Source organism: Eschrichtius robustus, chromosome 5 (genome assembly GCF_028021215.1).
Source record: "Eschrichtius robustus isolate mEscRob2 chromosome 5, mEscRob2.pri, whole genome shotgun sequence".
NCBI classification, from domain to species: Eukaryota; Metazoa; Chordata; class Mammalia; order Artiodactyla; family Eschrichtiidae; genus Eschrichtius; species Eschrichtius robustus.
In genome coordinates, this window is record NC_090828.1 from 61,186,440 (window position 1) to 61,202,660 (window position 16,221).

General features: G+C 41.8%; 1 protein-coding gene across 2 annotated transcripts in view; it reads right to left on the reverse strand.

Moving 5' to 3' along the window:
- The window catches only part of METAP1D (methionyl aminopeptidase type 1D, mitochondrial), a 77,842-nt gene extending 62,794 nt beyond the window's left edge, over positions 1–15,048 (reverse strand). Inside the window, exon 1 of one of the 2 annotated variants that reach the window (XM_068543913.1) lies at positions 14,604–15,048. In XM_068543913.1, coding sequence (XP_068400014.1) covers positions 14,604–15,048 — 445 coding nt within the window. The remainder of the gene's footprint in view (positions 1–14,603) is intronic. The other variant, XM_068543914.1, reaches the window with a different exon arrangement.
- Between the last annotated feature and the right edge of the window lie 1,173 nt (positions 15,049–16,221).

Sequence of the window (16,221 nt, forward strand, 5' to 3'; positions counted from 1 at the left end):
TATAAAATTGATGGTGGTGATGGTTGCACAACTCTGTGAATACACTAAATACCACTGAATTGTAAACTTTAAATAGGTGAATTGCATGGTCTGTGAATTATATCTTGATGAAGTTGTTATTTAAAAAGAGAACCAAGAACCTCCACACTTCTCTGCAGTCACCACCATCACTTTTCATCTCTCCTTCCACTGCTAAAATTTTGGTCTAAATCTCTATGACTTCCAAGTGGCCAATTTCACTGACCCTTACTGAGTCATCCTGAAATTTCCTCCTGAGCCTCTTTTCCTGACTAGGTTCTCTGTTTCTGCCTACTCCCTCTCTTCTGCTCTGACAGCTCCTCTCCTTCCTCAGGTCCCCTTTCTAACCACCAGGTCCTGATTCCTCCTTCTCTGTATCATTTCTCTTGCATCCATCTCTCCCTTTCCATCCTGCAGACAAGGCACTAATTCAGGCCCCCATCACTTTGTTTCCACCAATATTTCCCAAATGATACGATAGCTTTCCCTCTTCAGTACATCCAGGGCACCACCAGCTGCAGGTTATTTCACTTATTTGTCAAAAACCTTCATCAGTCTCTGCTGCCTATAAGATAAACCCTAAGCCGACCTTCAACGTTCTCACCACCTGGCCCTAACCTGTATTATTACTCTTCCTCTTCATAACTCTGCTACGCAAACTCTCAGCTCCAGCCAAACCCTCCATTCCAGAACCCTCTGAACAGGTCTTGACTTTTCCTGTATTCACATGGTGTCCCCACTGCTGCCCTGCCTTACCCCCTTAGAAATGCCCCTCCCTCATCCCTCTGCCTCTCTGCTGACCACCTTACTCATCCTTCAAGGCCCAATTCTGTGAAGTGATCACTCCAGCCCCAAATTATCTTTCCTTCCTCTTTTTCCCAGAGCACTATCATACTGTTTTGCATTGTTATAGGTATTAGGCTTCTTTCTCCAATTAAACTAAAAACCATCTAACCCAGTTCAGAAGTCACCTCCGTGGTAAAACTCCAGACTACTACCCCCAAATCTTCCAGTTCCTCACTTCTCACTCCCATTATACCTGTTCTTTGCTCTTGCTGGAAATTCTCATCTTAGGACAACTCTTCCCACCCCCCCCAAAACTATCAGTCTCTTCCCTTTTTACTTCTACGCTCTAGATTATTCATTGTAATAATAATGAGCCCAGAAACAAACAAAATAGACAAGGTCCATGACCTTGGGAAACTTCCAGCCTAGGCTAGACTCTAGAATGCATTAATTCAACCCCCCTCTTGCTAACCCCCCACTCCCCTTTTCTCTTACTCCCTGGTCCTTCCAGTGCATCCATCTGGAAAATTCCAATCAATCCAACTATCTACCTTCACTCTTTTATACACACAGGATGATGCCCGTTTGGAGAAAATCACACAGTGGCAATGAATGGGGTCACTACAGATACACGGTCTCTAATTTCACTTGGATCTCAACACTGCTGGGCAATCCTTCTATTATCCCTTATCATTTTTTCCTCCTATTTCCCAACCCCCTACGTCATTTCATCTCTACTCTCTGCAAAAATGTACAGAAAGAAACAGAAGTAATTGGGGGACGAGGAGCTTCTTCAATTTTCTGTCTCCTCTCCCAGGTGAAAAACTATCTACATGCACATCTATCATTTCCTCCATCCCTAAGGGAGCAGGAGTCTGGTATCTTTACCCCTTTTCACACACTTGCCTCAGTTGTCCCATTCAGGTAGTCCCCAAATCCTATACATTTTACTGCCAAAAGTAGCATCTCCAACTGGCTACTCCCTAGCTCTCACCTACTTGCTTGCCATATTAAACCAGCAGAGCTCCCAGAAGGCTGCACAGGCTCTCACCCCTCTCTCTGCCTTTGGACAAGAGGCCTCTCTGTTTCTAGACTCCTTCATCTGACCAGGCCCTCCTTGCACTGGAGGACTCAGCCTAGTCTACTCCTCTGTGAAGGTGAAGGAGCCTCGGTCTCTATTGGATGATCCCATTGCATCATATGCTTACCTCTATCTGTGCATCCTTCTTATTCTGTTGCAAAATTGATTTACATGTTTGATTCCACCAAGGACTGTGAACTCATGGAGGACGAGAACTGTGTATTCCAAGGCCAGTACAGTGTAAATGGCACATCCCCCGCTCTCTAGTTTCCTTTTGTGTTTCCACAATACTTGGGTCAAATCTCCTCTTTCCCCATTAATTTGTGCATTATTGCTTTGTGATCAGAGGATGTAGTTTATACAATTTTTCTTTCTAGAACCTACTGAGGTTTTCAGTGGCAAAACTTAACCATCTTTTATCCTATTTCGTGTATATTTGTAAAAAAAATCCTAATCCAAGGTATCAACTTTAATATTAAATCAAATTTACTAATTATAACATTCTGAAATCCAATAACCTTATTATGTCTACTTAAATTGACAAATTAGAGGCATGCTAGTTTCCTATTACGATTGTGGTTTTATCCATTTTTCCTTTTATTTTTAACAGCTCTTGCTTTATGTATTTTAACATGTTATTTGACTCATAAAGATTCATTATTAATAACTTTATTGTATCACTATTAACTAGCCACTTTTCATTCATTCATTCAAAAAATCTTTATTGAGTGCTTATTATGTGCCAGGCATTGGTCTAGGTACTTGGGATACATCAGGGAAAAAAACAAACAAAAATTCTTCTCTTTGCCAAACTTACAGTCTATATATGTGGGGAGGTAGGCAACAGACAACATGACAAATAAGTAAGTCATACAGTGTGTTAGAAAGTGTTAAGTGCTATGAGTAGGGCCTTACAGGACATTATGAGGATTTTGGCTTTTACTCTGAGTGAAATAGGTTTTTAGCGAAAGAATGACATGATCTGACAACATTTTTAAAAGTTCAGTCTGGCTGCTGTGTTGAGAATCCAGTATAGGAGGGCAAGGGTAGAAGCAGGGAGACCAGTAAGTGGTTACTGCAGTAATCCAGGTAAGATATGATAGTGACTCAACTCAGGTGGTGACAGTGGGGTGTCAAAAATGCATTCTGGGTATATCTTAAAGGTAGATTTGGGGCTTCCCTGGTGGCGCAGTGGTTAAGAATCTGCCTGCCAATGCAAGGGACACGGGTTGGAGCCCTGGCCCGGGAAGATCCCACATGCCGCAGAGCAACTAAGCCCATGCGCCACAACTACTGAGCCTGCACTCTAGAGCCCGCGAGCCACAACTACTGAGCCCACATGCCACAACTACTGAAGCCTGTGCGCCTAGAGCCCCTGCTCCGCAACAAGAGAAGCCACGACAGTGAAAAGCCCACGCACTGCAACGAAGAGTAGCCCCCGCTTACCGCAACTAGAGAAAGCCCGCACACAGCAACGAAGACCCAACACAGCCAAAAATAAATAAATAAATAAATAAATAAATAAATAAATAAATAAATAAATATTTTTTAAAAGGAATTGGGGGTGATTTGAAGGCTTATGGTCTGAGAAACTGACAGGATAAAATTACCAACAACTAAGGTAGGGAAGTCTTTGGAGTGCAGCAAATTTTAGGGAAGAGATTAGAAGTCCAGTTTTGGAGTTTTGAACATGTTGATTTCGACATTTGGAAATGTTAAGTAAGCAGATGGATGTATGAGTCTGGAATTTACAAGAAAGGTCTTGGCTGAGGGCATAAACATGGGAGGCAACAGCTTAATGGGTTATTAGAGTCATATGACTACTAATGAGATCATTAAGGGGATAGTGAGGGTAGAAAGAGAAAAGGTCCATGAACCTCTTTGTCCTCTTTGATGCTTTTTGCCTTAAATTCTATTCTGTCAAATATTAATATTCTTACTTTGTTTTTCTCAATGGATAGTTCTCTATTGACACATTTGACCTTGGGTTAACTTTCTAGTTCTGTTCTCCTTGGAAACCTGGCAAATGTGGAAAGTCAGCCATGATACTGAGTAATATCACTTATGGTAAAAATGACTCCAGATTGATAAACTTCATCTAGACTATGAATAAATTATAAATACCTGGTGATAGGGAATTCCCTGGCGGTCCAGTGGTTAGGACTCCGTGCTGTCATTGCTGAGGTGCAGGTTCAATCCCTGGTCAGGGAACTAAGATCCCAAAAGCAGTGTGGGCAGCCAAAAAAAATTTTCTTTTTTAATAAATTTATTTATTTATTTATTTTTGGCTGTGTTGGGTCTTCGTTGCTGCACACGGGCTTTCTCTAGTTGCGGTCAGCGGGGACTACTCTTTGTCGTGGTGCGTGGGCTTCTCATTGCAGTGGCTTCTCTTGTTGCGGTGCATGGGCTCTAGACGCATGGGCTCAGTAGTTGTGACCTGCGGGCTCTAAACCACAGGCTCAGTGGTTGTGGCTCACGGGCTTAGTTGCTCCACGGCATGTGGGATCTTCCTGGACCAGGGCTCAAACCTGTGTCCCCTGCATTGGCAGGCAGATTCTTAACCACTGCACCACCAGGGAAGTCTAAAAAAATTTTTTTTAATAAATAAATAAATATCTGGTGAAAAGCCACACTTGTTGTGTGTGGTGACTCCAAGTTTTGTGGGAGACATTTTGGGACTGCCTGCCTGCATGTACTACCTATAAGTTGTTCTTTAGGTTTTCCACTGAAAATTAATTGCTGCTGGCTCTTAGATATTATATAGTGTTCTAGTTAATACTGCTGTGTAATGAGTTATCCAAAAGTTAACAGTGTTTTAACAGAACTAATAATTTTATTACGCTCATGGATTATTTGGGTCAGGAATTTGGAAATGAATGTCTGAGGCTGCATGATATCTGAGGCCCTGAGTAAAGAAGAAGACTTGGCTGGGGATGACTCTAGGGCTGAGGGCTGGAACCATCTGGAGGCTCATTCACATGTCTGGTGCCTGCAATGGGATGACTCAAAGATTAGGTCTCCTGACTGGATAACTTTCAAAGAACCTCTTCAAGTGGCTTGGCTTCCTCACAACACAGCAGCCCCAGGGTAGTTGGGTTTCTTACAAAGCAGCTGAAGCTCCCAGCATGACTGTTCTAGTGAACAAAGCAGAAGCTGCATCTCCTTTTATGACAGCCTTGAAAGTCACACAGCATCACCTCCCCAATTCTCTTTTGGTTGAAGTAGTCACAAGACAGTCTAGACTCAAGGGGAAGGGACACAGGTTCAAGCCCTGGTCCAGAAGATCCCACGTGCTGTGGAGCAACTAAGTGAGACCCCACTTCTCAATGGGAGGGGCATCAAAGAATATTGATATTCTAAGGGAGATGGTATTTTTTTTTCAAATCATCTTACTTCGAGAAATTAATGAAAGTCACGCATATTTTCCTTCAGGAAAGTGCCCAAATAGACAAAATTTTGCATGTATTTGAGGAGTTCATCTTCTTCCTTCCCATTGTATTCAAGAAACAGCCTTAGATTGTCTCGATTCATTGACACGTATCCCATCAAGAGGGACTCTATATCCCCTTCCCTGAATCTGGGCTTCCTTGTAATTGCTTCAACCAGTGGAGAACATCTGCTAAAAGGAAAGGGACATTTCTTGTGCTAGATACTTTCACAGGTTCTCCCACTTAATTTCTTAATTTTCATTTGACTTAGATAATTTTATACCCTTTTTTTTTTTGAAAACAGGTGAAGAAAGTGAAATTCAGAAAGGTTAAGTTTTTTTTTTAATAGACATAGTTTTTAGAGCAGCTTTAGGTTCACAGAAAAGTTGAGTGGAAAATTACGTTACTTTTTAAATTCATGTGATAATAAGTTGTAGAGACAGGATCCAAAATCAGATCTTTACCAGTTGCTTTTTCTGATATATAATCACTCTCTAGGTAATAAGAAGCATATTATGCTAAGCACAAGATCTGACATTTCACTAGATACAAAACTGAACCTCTTGCTGCAATGTGAAGGACTAACACTGTGGGACTCAACTTGCAACAAACACTGGACGATGTTCAATCCTTTCTTACTCTATAATCTCCCACTTAAACATTGTTATAGTAAGAATTCCCTAAATTCATTTTTTAAAATGCTATTTCTGTCAATTGCTTTTGCTCTTCTTTCTATAATCTTGCAATCTTGCTTTAGGATTACATTTCCACACTGAGTGATCCTTTCATATACTTTCAGAAAATGAAGGAAGTAGATACCCAATTAAACATAAATCCACACAGTTCTAAACACAACTCATTGGTCACTTTTGGAGGATAAATCTGCTATTTTAAAAACTGGTAAATACAGAGAACAAAGCAAACATTTAACTTTTCAGGATGAGGTCTATCAGGGTAGTCAAATACTTGATGAGAAAGTTTCTTTCTGTAGATATCTTCTAGCTAATAAACGCAGAAGGAATGACTGAATTAAAATATTACCATTTTGCAAACTCTTAATGAGCTAATGGAGCCAAGTAATGATCACCAGTGGCCACTAACATCTCAAAAAGCAACACTCTAGGAAGTATTCTTGCCCAAAGCAACAACAACAACAAAAAGTGTAACCTAAATCAAGTCAGGCCTTGGATCTAACTGCCAGCTAATAGAGGAACATTTTAAATGACTCCACTGGAAATACAACCAGCAAAATCCAGAATGTGGAAAGCTCCATTAGGGCAGACTGCCGAGTCAGTTGCTTCAACAAATAAATTTCAAGAAAAAAAAACTGGGAAAATAAACTTACTGAATAAAAAAAAAAAAAAAAAACTGACATCCTCTTCTAGCCATGTTGCCATAACTGGTACTAGAATTCCTTCCTGCCTTAAATGACTAGACAACTAGACAAAACGTGAAGGAGCTATTTTTTGGCATTGGCTGCTGAACGATGTAGGACAGTGAACCTTGAGGGTAAATAAGTACACAAGGTGAGCCCAGATTGGCTCCAGTGTTCTGCCTGGGGAAACCGTCCCAAATGTGGCCTTGGGAGATGGAGTCCAAGCCAAGCACAGCCCCTCACTGTTTACTTAGGGAGGCAGAGAGCAGAGGGCTGGCTGCTGAAGCAGCTGGAATTTGTGCGGTACTGAGGGTTCTGGGAAACAGAGAGGCACAAGCCCTACCGGACAGCGGCTGGTGCAAGGCTGAGAGCTGAATAGAGATTCCAGAGGTTGCAGGGCTGGGAGAAGTTGAAGTCTTAGCCCAACCCGAGTAGACGGACCTCACTGAGCCCCACAGGCATTCAACTGGGACCAGAAAGATCAACCGGGCCCTCAGTGGAATAAGAACCACGCAAATGCAGAGCAAGGGTGGGCAGATTAAGGCCAGTGAGCCAAACCCGGCTCACTGTCTTTTCTTATAAATAAAATTTTATTGGAATATAGCTATGCTCATTTGTTTATATACTGTCTATGCTGCCTTTGTACTATATTAGCAGACTTGAGTAGCTGCAGTAGAGACGATAGGGCCCACAGAAGTTTAAGATATTTACTATCTGGCCCTTTATAGAAAAAGTTTGCTGAACTCTGCACTAGAGTAAGAGCCACACTCTAGGACTAAGAGCAAAACAAACAGATCCACCCTACCAAAGAAGAAAACCACGCCTGGCAGAACAGCAGAATCTCCACAAGGTATTACCCACTTGGGAAGAATATACAATTACGTATGTGAAGAACAGAAAAATGTGATCCACAGTCAAGAAAAAAAAGTCAATAAAACAGAAAAAGACCCTGAGATCACCCAGATGACAGATTAACAGATAAGGACTTTAAAACAGCTGTTATAAATATGCATGTACAAGTACTTAAAGGAAAAGATGGACGTGAGTAAACAGCTGGGAAACCTCAACACAGAAATGGAAACTATAAGAAAAGAACCAAATGTAAACTCTAGAACTGATAAGTGCAATATATGAAGAAAATTTTAAAGGCTCCTGGCTTTTGGAGATACATAATCAAAAATCTACAGATGAAATCATATATCTGAGATGTGCTTCAAAATAATCCAGCTTGGGGAGGGGAAGTGGCTGGGGGTAAAGATGAAACAAGAGCTGCCATAAATTGATGACTATTGTAACTAGGTGATGGGTATGTCCTGCTCTCTCCACTTTTCTGTATGTTTGAAATTCTGCACATTCAAAAGCTAAAAAAGAAAATCCAATCTCTACAAGAAAAAACTGTTTTAACTGAAAAACAAGATAATGTTCAAATGAAGCTTTGCATATATCTTATTCTCCTCCCGTCTTGCCAAATTCCCAAAGATACATAGCACCCACTCTGCATTTTCAAAGATCCCCAATGCTTGGGGAAAGTGAACATTTCATAAAAACTGTGAATATTTATGTAGGTGAATGCCATTCTATCTTTCTCTCTCTTTCTCTCTCTCTCTCTCTTTCTCTCTCTCTCTGTATGTGCTACACTTTGACACATATGGATATATCAGTATTTGATTTCACAAAATGAGATTGTATTAAATTGTTCTGTAACTTGCATTTTCCAAATAATATATGTTGTGAATATCATTCCATGTCAACAAATAGAGGTCAACATTTTTTTTTTTTTTTGGTTAATGACTGTACAGCATTTATCATTGAGGGTCTACATGCCCTGTACTGTGTATTAAAGTTCATAATTTCAATGGGAGACAATGAATGTCTCCCATTGAATGTGTTTCTATAATGTGTTATAGAAAGCTATTTCAAGCAGAGGGAAAACATAAGAGCACACATAGCTTGAGGGACAAGTCTGACTTTAGGGAATTCAGGGCCATGATTTGATTGTTAAGTATGCTTTAATTTATGTAGTAACAAGCCGTATCATAACAGAGTTTATTTGTATTAAGGTACTTGTTAAAAAAAATCATATAGCAAAAATCCGTCTCCATTCTCAGCTATCAACATGAAAAGAGTTTAAGTCACAGGAAGCTCCTTATTAATAGTATTGATATTTTCCAAATCACCCATGGCCTGCATCCCAAAAGCTGATTTCTAAGTTGGTTTGATGAAACTGAGGATACATTTTCCTACTGAAGCTATACAAAACAGGAAGGATCTCAGGTCAGTTGACAAAAGTTTAAAGTACCTAATTTATGATGTAAAATAGCCCCTCCCCTACCTGGGGTTATTAAATTTTTGAAAAACCACTATCATAAGAAAATTCTTAGTGGAAGAATCTATGGCCTTAGAGTCACAAATGAACAAAAGCACTTGTAAAAATTTGTACGTTTGTTAAAAAAAGACAAGAATAATAAAATATTAGTAGCATTATATGCATCTTAAATTACAGTAACGAGTATATATAAGTAATTTCCAGTTACCATTCCTTGATCATGGAAATCTTAAAGGTGTTCCTTTCCTATATTATAAATTGCACAGACATTTTGCTTTGTTGCAGAGAATATGCACAGTAAAAGAAATTTTTCCCTTGGGTCTGGTCCCATTCAAACATTTGATATCTTTTGTATTTGCTTGGTTGTTTTTTTCTTTTATACAGTTTAAAAAAAAAAAGGTTTGGAAAATAAAAATGCTATCTTCTCAATGTATAAAATTCAAACACATCAATTGTAAAGAAAGTAAAAATCAGTACAATCTCACCATCTGGAAATAACAGCTATGAACACTTGGATGAGCATCATGCTAGATATTTCTTTGGGCATATATGCATATAAGGAAACAAAGATACAAACTTTATGTAAGTGGGATTTACTGTTCTATACCAGCCTTTTCTCCTCCATGCATGTCCATGACTTTTTAAGTCTACAGTATATCTACATCATCTTTTTAATGGCTGCACAGCACGCCACTGCATGGATAAACTATAATTTATTTAGTCATTCTCTTACCAATGGACATTTCAGATTATGGTGACTATTTCCCAATTACCATGATTATAAAGTTACATTCTTACTTATCCATCTTTGTACACTCATCCTATTGTTCTCTCAGGATAAATTCCTAAAAGCAGAATTGTTAGGTAAAAAGTATGTATACCTTACACCTTGATACACATTGCCACACAGCCCTCTGGAAAGGCCAAACTATTTTACACACCCACCAACTGTGCCTTTCTTAGACTTTCTGCTGGACTTGCCCACAATCTGCCCCCTCTCCTCTCACTGGCATCAGTTTCCTCCACATGGATTGTGGAAGGACAGCAGGATAGTGATTAGGTACAAGGGTGTACTTCCATCAGCTTCCTTTATCTCTCCCATGACTACACTGCTTAAGCCTTAAGCACTTCTCTTTTAGATTTCTTCCCTTCCCCCTCCCAACCTCTTTTTTCTAATTATCTCCAGTAAGTCTGACTCACAACTCAAATTACCTGGAATTCTCACAGTTGCCCAAAAAGGTATACAGAAGTAACACTGCCTTAAATTAATCTTGGAGGGAGATGGACTATAAAAGGGGGGGGGGCAGGGAATAAATTCACTAACTAGGCCGGTCATATGACAAAAACTGACATTTTGAGATAAATTATTCTTTAGGCCTACCATATAACTTTTGTGAACAAATGTTTCTACAGGAGGTTGCAGTCTGAAAGGTCTTTCATTTGGTTATGAAACTGAGTACTTACTAGGTGCACACATTGTATGCCAGGTTTTGGGAAGACACAGATGAAGAAGATAAGATTCTTGTCTCTAAGAAGCTCCCATTCTAGCAAGGGAGATAGACGTGTAAACAAATACTTTTCAGATAAGTGTGCATACTCTGATACAGGGTAATAAATGTTGTGATAAAGGCATGCCCTGAGTGCTATGTAAGCAGACTGGGTTAGTTTAGCCTGGGCAGAGGCAAATACAGCTTCAAAGGAGAGATGGCATTTAAGCGTGGCCTTGAAGGATGAATGGTTTGCTAGGTGAAAAAAGACATTGCAGGCAAAGCAATTAAGGAGGTACACAATGGCAAACCTTAGCAGAGATATGAGGTTAGGAAACTGGCAGGACCTGAGGCTGAAAAGGTAAACTGAGGCCAGCTGAGATGGTGCTATCCTTCGATGCTAGGGGATTCAGACTATCCCAGCAATGAAGAGTCCCCAGAGGTTTTTTCAGTAGGGAAGCATCATAATCCGATCTGAATTTTAGAAAGACAGCTGGTTGTGGGGAAGAAGATGGACTGAGGTGGAGACCAGTTACAAGGGATGGTAAAGAATTGTACCCAGACCATGCAGAAAACTGGAGGCATCCAAGAAATGGGATTTACTGACTCACTGGACATAGACACTGAAGGCAGTGGTGGGGACCAAAAGCCCTTAAATATTTACACTTAGGTACTGCCTGGATGGCGATGCTATTAATGGAGACAGAGTATATATGCAGAGAAGCAGATGTGCAGGAGAATATTCATTTCCATATTGGACTTGTTGAGCTTAAAGGGCCACTGAGACATCTAGGAAAAGATACCTAACAGACAGCTGGCATTCAGACCTGGTGCTCAGTTCCAGAGGATACTCTGTTGATTTTTAAAAACTGTATAGATTTGACAGTCATTGAGGTAGGTAAATTTGATTGCTGACAACAAAGAGAGGAAACAGGGATGAGGGCTTAGAACAGAATCCTGGGGAACACTAATATTTATAAACCTAGAAGTAGAAGAAGAGCCTAGTGGAAGTCTGGGAAAATCAGAGAAACAGGAGGCAAGCCAGGAGAGACTGGCTCATAAAAGGAACAAGAGTGTAAAAGAGAAAATATGCCCCCTTCTTTGCCTTCACCATTCCTTCCCATACTCACTGGGTAAAGGATCTTATGTGTCAGCTTCGAGAGCTGGAGCAAAGATTCTAATAAAGTGGGAACTGGGAGTGAGAGATTAAGCAAGGAGAGAGCTCCTGGGGCCCCAGGGTAGGGATTTTGCACCGTGATCAGGGATTTAGTGTCAGTGCTAATACCAGGAGTACCCTCATCCCTAAAAGGCTCTTGTTACCTTCTCTCTGCCTTCCAAGAGACTAATCCATCCTTTCCCCTTTCCAATGTCACTACTTATAGTTTCCACCCATCCCTTAGCCCATGATAGAAGAGAACAAATTTGGCCAAGCTGCAAGGCTTGCGGGATATTAAGCGGGATCTTAATTCCCTGACCAGGGACTGAACCCACGCCCTCGGCAGTGAAAGTGCCCAGTCCTAACCACTGGACCGCCAGGGAATTCCTCAGAAGAGAACAAGTCTTAACAGCCTCTCAATTCAGTAAGCTCTTGAGCCAGGTACTGTGCTTATTAAGATAGACACATAGATAAGACAGGGTTCCTGCTCAACAAGAATTAACAATCTAGTTAGGAGTGGGGATGGAGAGAGGAAGTAGGTAACTACTATATAGAGGGTGTACTGTGATTAAAGCTACAATGAGCTGGAGAGTCATGAGAGAAACCTTATGCCCTCCTTAAGAGGTTAAAAAATCTCTTCTGGGACTTCCCTGGTGGCACAGTGGTTAAGAATCTGCCTGCCAATGCAGGGGACACGGGTTCGATCCCTGGTCTAGAAAGATCCCACATGCCGCGGAGCAACTAAACCCGTGCACCACAACTACAGAGCCTGTGCTCTAGAGCCTGCGAGCCACAACTACTGAGCCTGCGTGCCACAACTACTGAAGCCCGCACGCCTAGAGCCCGTGCTCCACAACAAGAGAAGCCACTGCAATGAGAAGCCCGCACACCACAACGAAGAGTAGCCCCCGCTCACCACAACTAGAGAAAGCCCGCGTGCAGCAGCGAAGACCCAATGCAGCCAAAAATAATTAAATTAAAAAAAAAACCTCTTCTTCCCATTTTCCAAGAGGGAAAGGTGCACATAGATGCTGATGATAAATCCTGGCACATAAAGCCTTATAGTGGATTAATTTACATCAATCTAAAAGGGTGAAAAGGAGGAAGAGAGAAAAGAGAGGACCTTCCTTAAATTTACCCTTCATTTTCAACCCTGGGGGGCGGAGAGCAGGTGGTACAGGACAACCTGTCTGCAATGCATAATAAAACTAATTATGAATAGCCCATAAAGGGCCCTTTCCCGATCACTAAATATCTTCCTGATGACATATTTTCCCTCCCTCTTGTAATCAGAAGATCCCCCTCTTCTAGTCAGAAGATAACCCTCTTGTGGGGTATAGTGGGATGGGTTACTATAGCTATTTCTGTAATAGCTTTTTCCAAGATTGTCTGAACCACCATTTGTCAAAATCATAAGTGACAAAAAAGATGAATATGTTATTTCTATACTCTGCAAAGAGATTATATACATATGCATACATATATGTGTGTGTATATAACACGTGTGTGTGTGTGTGTGTGTGTGTTTTGGCTCCTCCTCTACCTTGACTATCTGCCCAGATCCTCTTCACCATTACCTGCAGTGCACAAAAAAGAAGTCTAAACGCCATTAATTCTTGTCAAAAGAGGAAACAGAAAAAAAGTAACTTGATTAGTAAACAGTTTGGATTGGAACCCAGATCTTAAGAGATGTAAATTGGTGCTCTTTTCACAAGGCTGTACTCTCACACTGGCCTCCACTCTCCCTTCCAACCAGTCCAAAATACTGCCTACATCACCTTCCCTTTACACATCTCTCACCTCATATCTTCCTGTGGCTCCCTAGTCATCTCCACTAACACTGTATTACACTGAAAGACTGAGCTCTAACTGCCTACCAACCTCCTTCCTCTCTAGAAGCATCTTCCTTTTTACTTCTCACACATGCTCATCATACTTGTCCTGTCTCATCTGAACTTTGCACACTGACTTCGGTGAAGAGACCATGCCATGCAGGGCAGAGGAATGAGCACTTAAAAAAAAAAAGAAAGAAAGAAATCAGTGCCATGTTCAAATGCCCATTTTGCCTCTTACAATCTGTGCAATCTTAGTCTTATTACTTAACCTCTTTGTCTCACTCTTCTCATCAGCAGAGAATAATGCTTAACTCACTGGGTTTTAAAAGGTAGCTAGCATATGTTAGGTACTTAACACAGTATCAGGTACTTAAAAGCACTTAATAAACGGTAGCTATTTACTGTGAAAATAATATTTGCCTCACAGGACTGTTGTTCCTACATTCCTGAAACCTAAATAGACCTTGAAAATATTTTAATTCCCTTCTTCCCCCATCCTTGAAACAACTTCCTAGTTCTTTCCAACAAAGATTCAGAAACCGGTTCAAATCCAACAAAGATTCACCTGCAAAAGTATTTGCACATTTACTAAAATCTCACCACTCACACAAGAGTAACACCTACTGAAAGCTAGCCAGACAAAATTTCTCCTCTTCTTAACTTTAAGTCAATGGAAGAGAATAATCACATTTTGCAAGTTCCCCAAAAGACGTGTTGTATCATGCCAACGGATACAAGTTGCTTTCTCTGCGGCAACTGGGTGTCCAGGCGCATTTCAGTTACTGTAGGTTCATTGCTCCGCAGGAGGAATAAAAAAGTTTGCTACAGCAATCACACAACTGACGTGGGCGAAGAAAACCTCAGACAATGTCCCATAAATCTCAAGGAGGGACTGCAAATAGATGCCACGCAGTGACGTGATCTGGGCAAGTGACAAATGAACACTTGTGGGTATGTTCCTGTGGCAGTGTGTCTGCGTGTGTCCGCAGAACTGAAAGCACATTCGTGTGCGCCGAGATGTCTGATCGCGGACGTGTATTCCTTTGAACCCGACTGCGTACCCAGTGAGCGACAGTGAGAAGCCCCGCGGGGCTGTCCTCCAGGTGCTTACCTCTACGGACGAACAGGTGTACGCCGCTGGGCGCCGCCATGTTGGCGTCGGTCACGTGGCCGCGAGCTCTCGCCCCACCTCGCCCCGCCCCGCCCCGCCCCGCCCGTTGGAGCCGTCCAGTCGCAGCCTTGCCGAAGACCGGAGGCGCCGAGGCTGCCAGGGGGGAGTGCGCGTGCGCGCCGGGGGCTGACTGCAGGAGCCGAGGCGGCGGAGCGGCTCGGGCACCGGGGCCAGTAGGGGAACCCGCGGCCGGCCGAGCCCGCTCCGGCCGCGAGAGACGGGCTCCAGCCGCGGTTCGCGCGCTCGCTCTGAGCCCCCGCGCCCAGGTGGGATGGAAGAAGCCTGTCAGGTAAGCGTGGTATCCAATATTTGTAGCATCAACATTTTGGCGCATGGAAACGTAAAGTTGGGAGGAAAAAATAAAGCACAATCTAGCGTTCAACATAGCACTTTGCATCGTCTGCCCTTTGTTGCAAATTATTTCCCTGGATTCAATTGAAAGGTAAAATTTTGTTCAAAGTCACCAGCTGCCCCTTTGCTGTCCCAGAATCTACATTACTCAGCAGAGACAACAGACAAGACAGGATCTGTGTGCAGCTGCAAAATCTATTCTGGGTACCACAGTGGGTATATTCAGGGGACTTCTCCTTCCCCAAGGACACCTCGAGCTCAGCGGTATTAAGTGGAGTCTTAATCCTAAATTTGACTTTTAACAATGAGAGGATGACGTCTGCCAGTTGCGCTGCCGAAAGATGAAGCCTACAGAAGGCCAGTTATGAATCAAGTGAGGGAGCTGATGTATCCCTAGTGATGACAGTGTCCATTTTTACCAAATTCGCTGTTCCTCTTATCTGCATTCTGGGGCAGATTTCCATTCTGTCATGGACCAGGTATTAATCATCTTGGTAGCCTGGTACCCAGCAAAGAACCTGATATTCAAGGAATGTCTGGTGAAGGAATTGAACTCTGCATGGACCCAGTCAAATCAAGAACGTAACAGTCTCCAAATGCAGTAAAGATTGATAAGGATTCTTGGTGAACATGTGTGATGTCTCCTAATTAATATTTAAGAATTTAACTACACACTCAGTGAAAAACCCAGGCAATTCAGAAATGATTTTTTAAAGAAAGGGTAAATCCCCTTCCTCACCCTCTCTACACACCACAATCCCACTATTTAGTCAGCCACTGTGTGTCATTCCATGCCTTTTACAGGCAAATATGTGTAAAGATTTTAAATGGAATCACATACTTACTGTTGCAACTTGCTTTTCCACTCATAAACATCAAATCTTAGAACACTTAGAGCTGATTCTTTTTAATGACTACATAGTCCTGATGTTTTTACTTTTTTTTCACATCTTTATTGGAGTATAATTGCTTTACAGTGTTGTGTCAGTTTCTGCTGTACAACAAAGTGCATCAGCTATACATATACATATATCCCCATATCCCCTCCCTCTTGCACCTCTCGCCCACCCTCCCTATCCCACCCCTCTAGGTTGTCACAAAGCATCGAGTTGATCTCCCTGGTGCTATGCATCAGCTTCTCACTAGCCATCCATTTTACATTTGGTAGTGTATATATGTCAATGCTAGTCTCTCACTTCATCCCAGC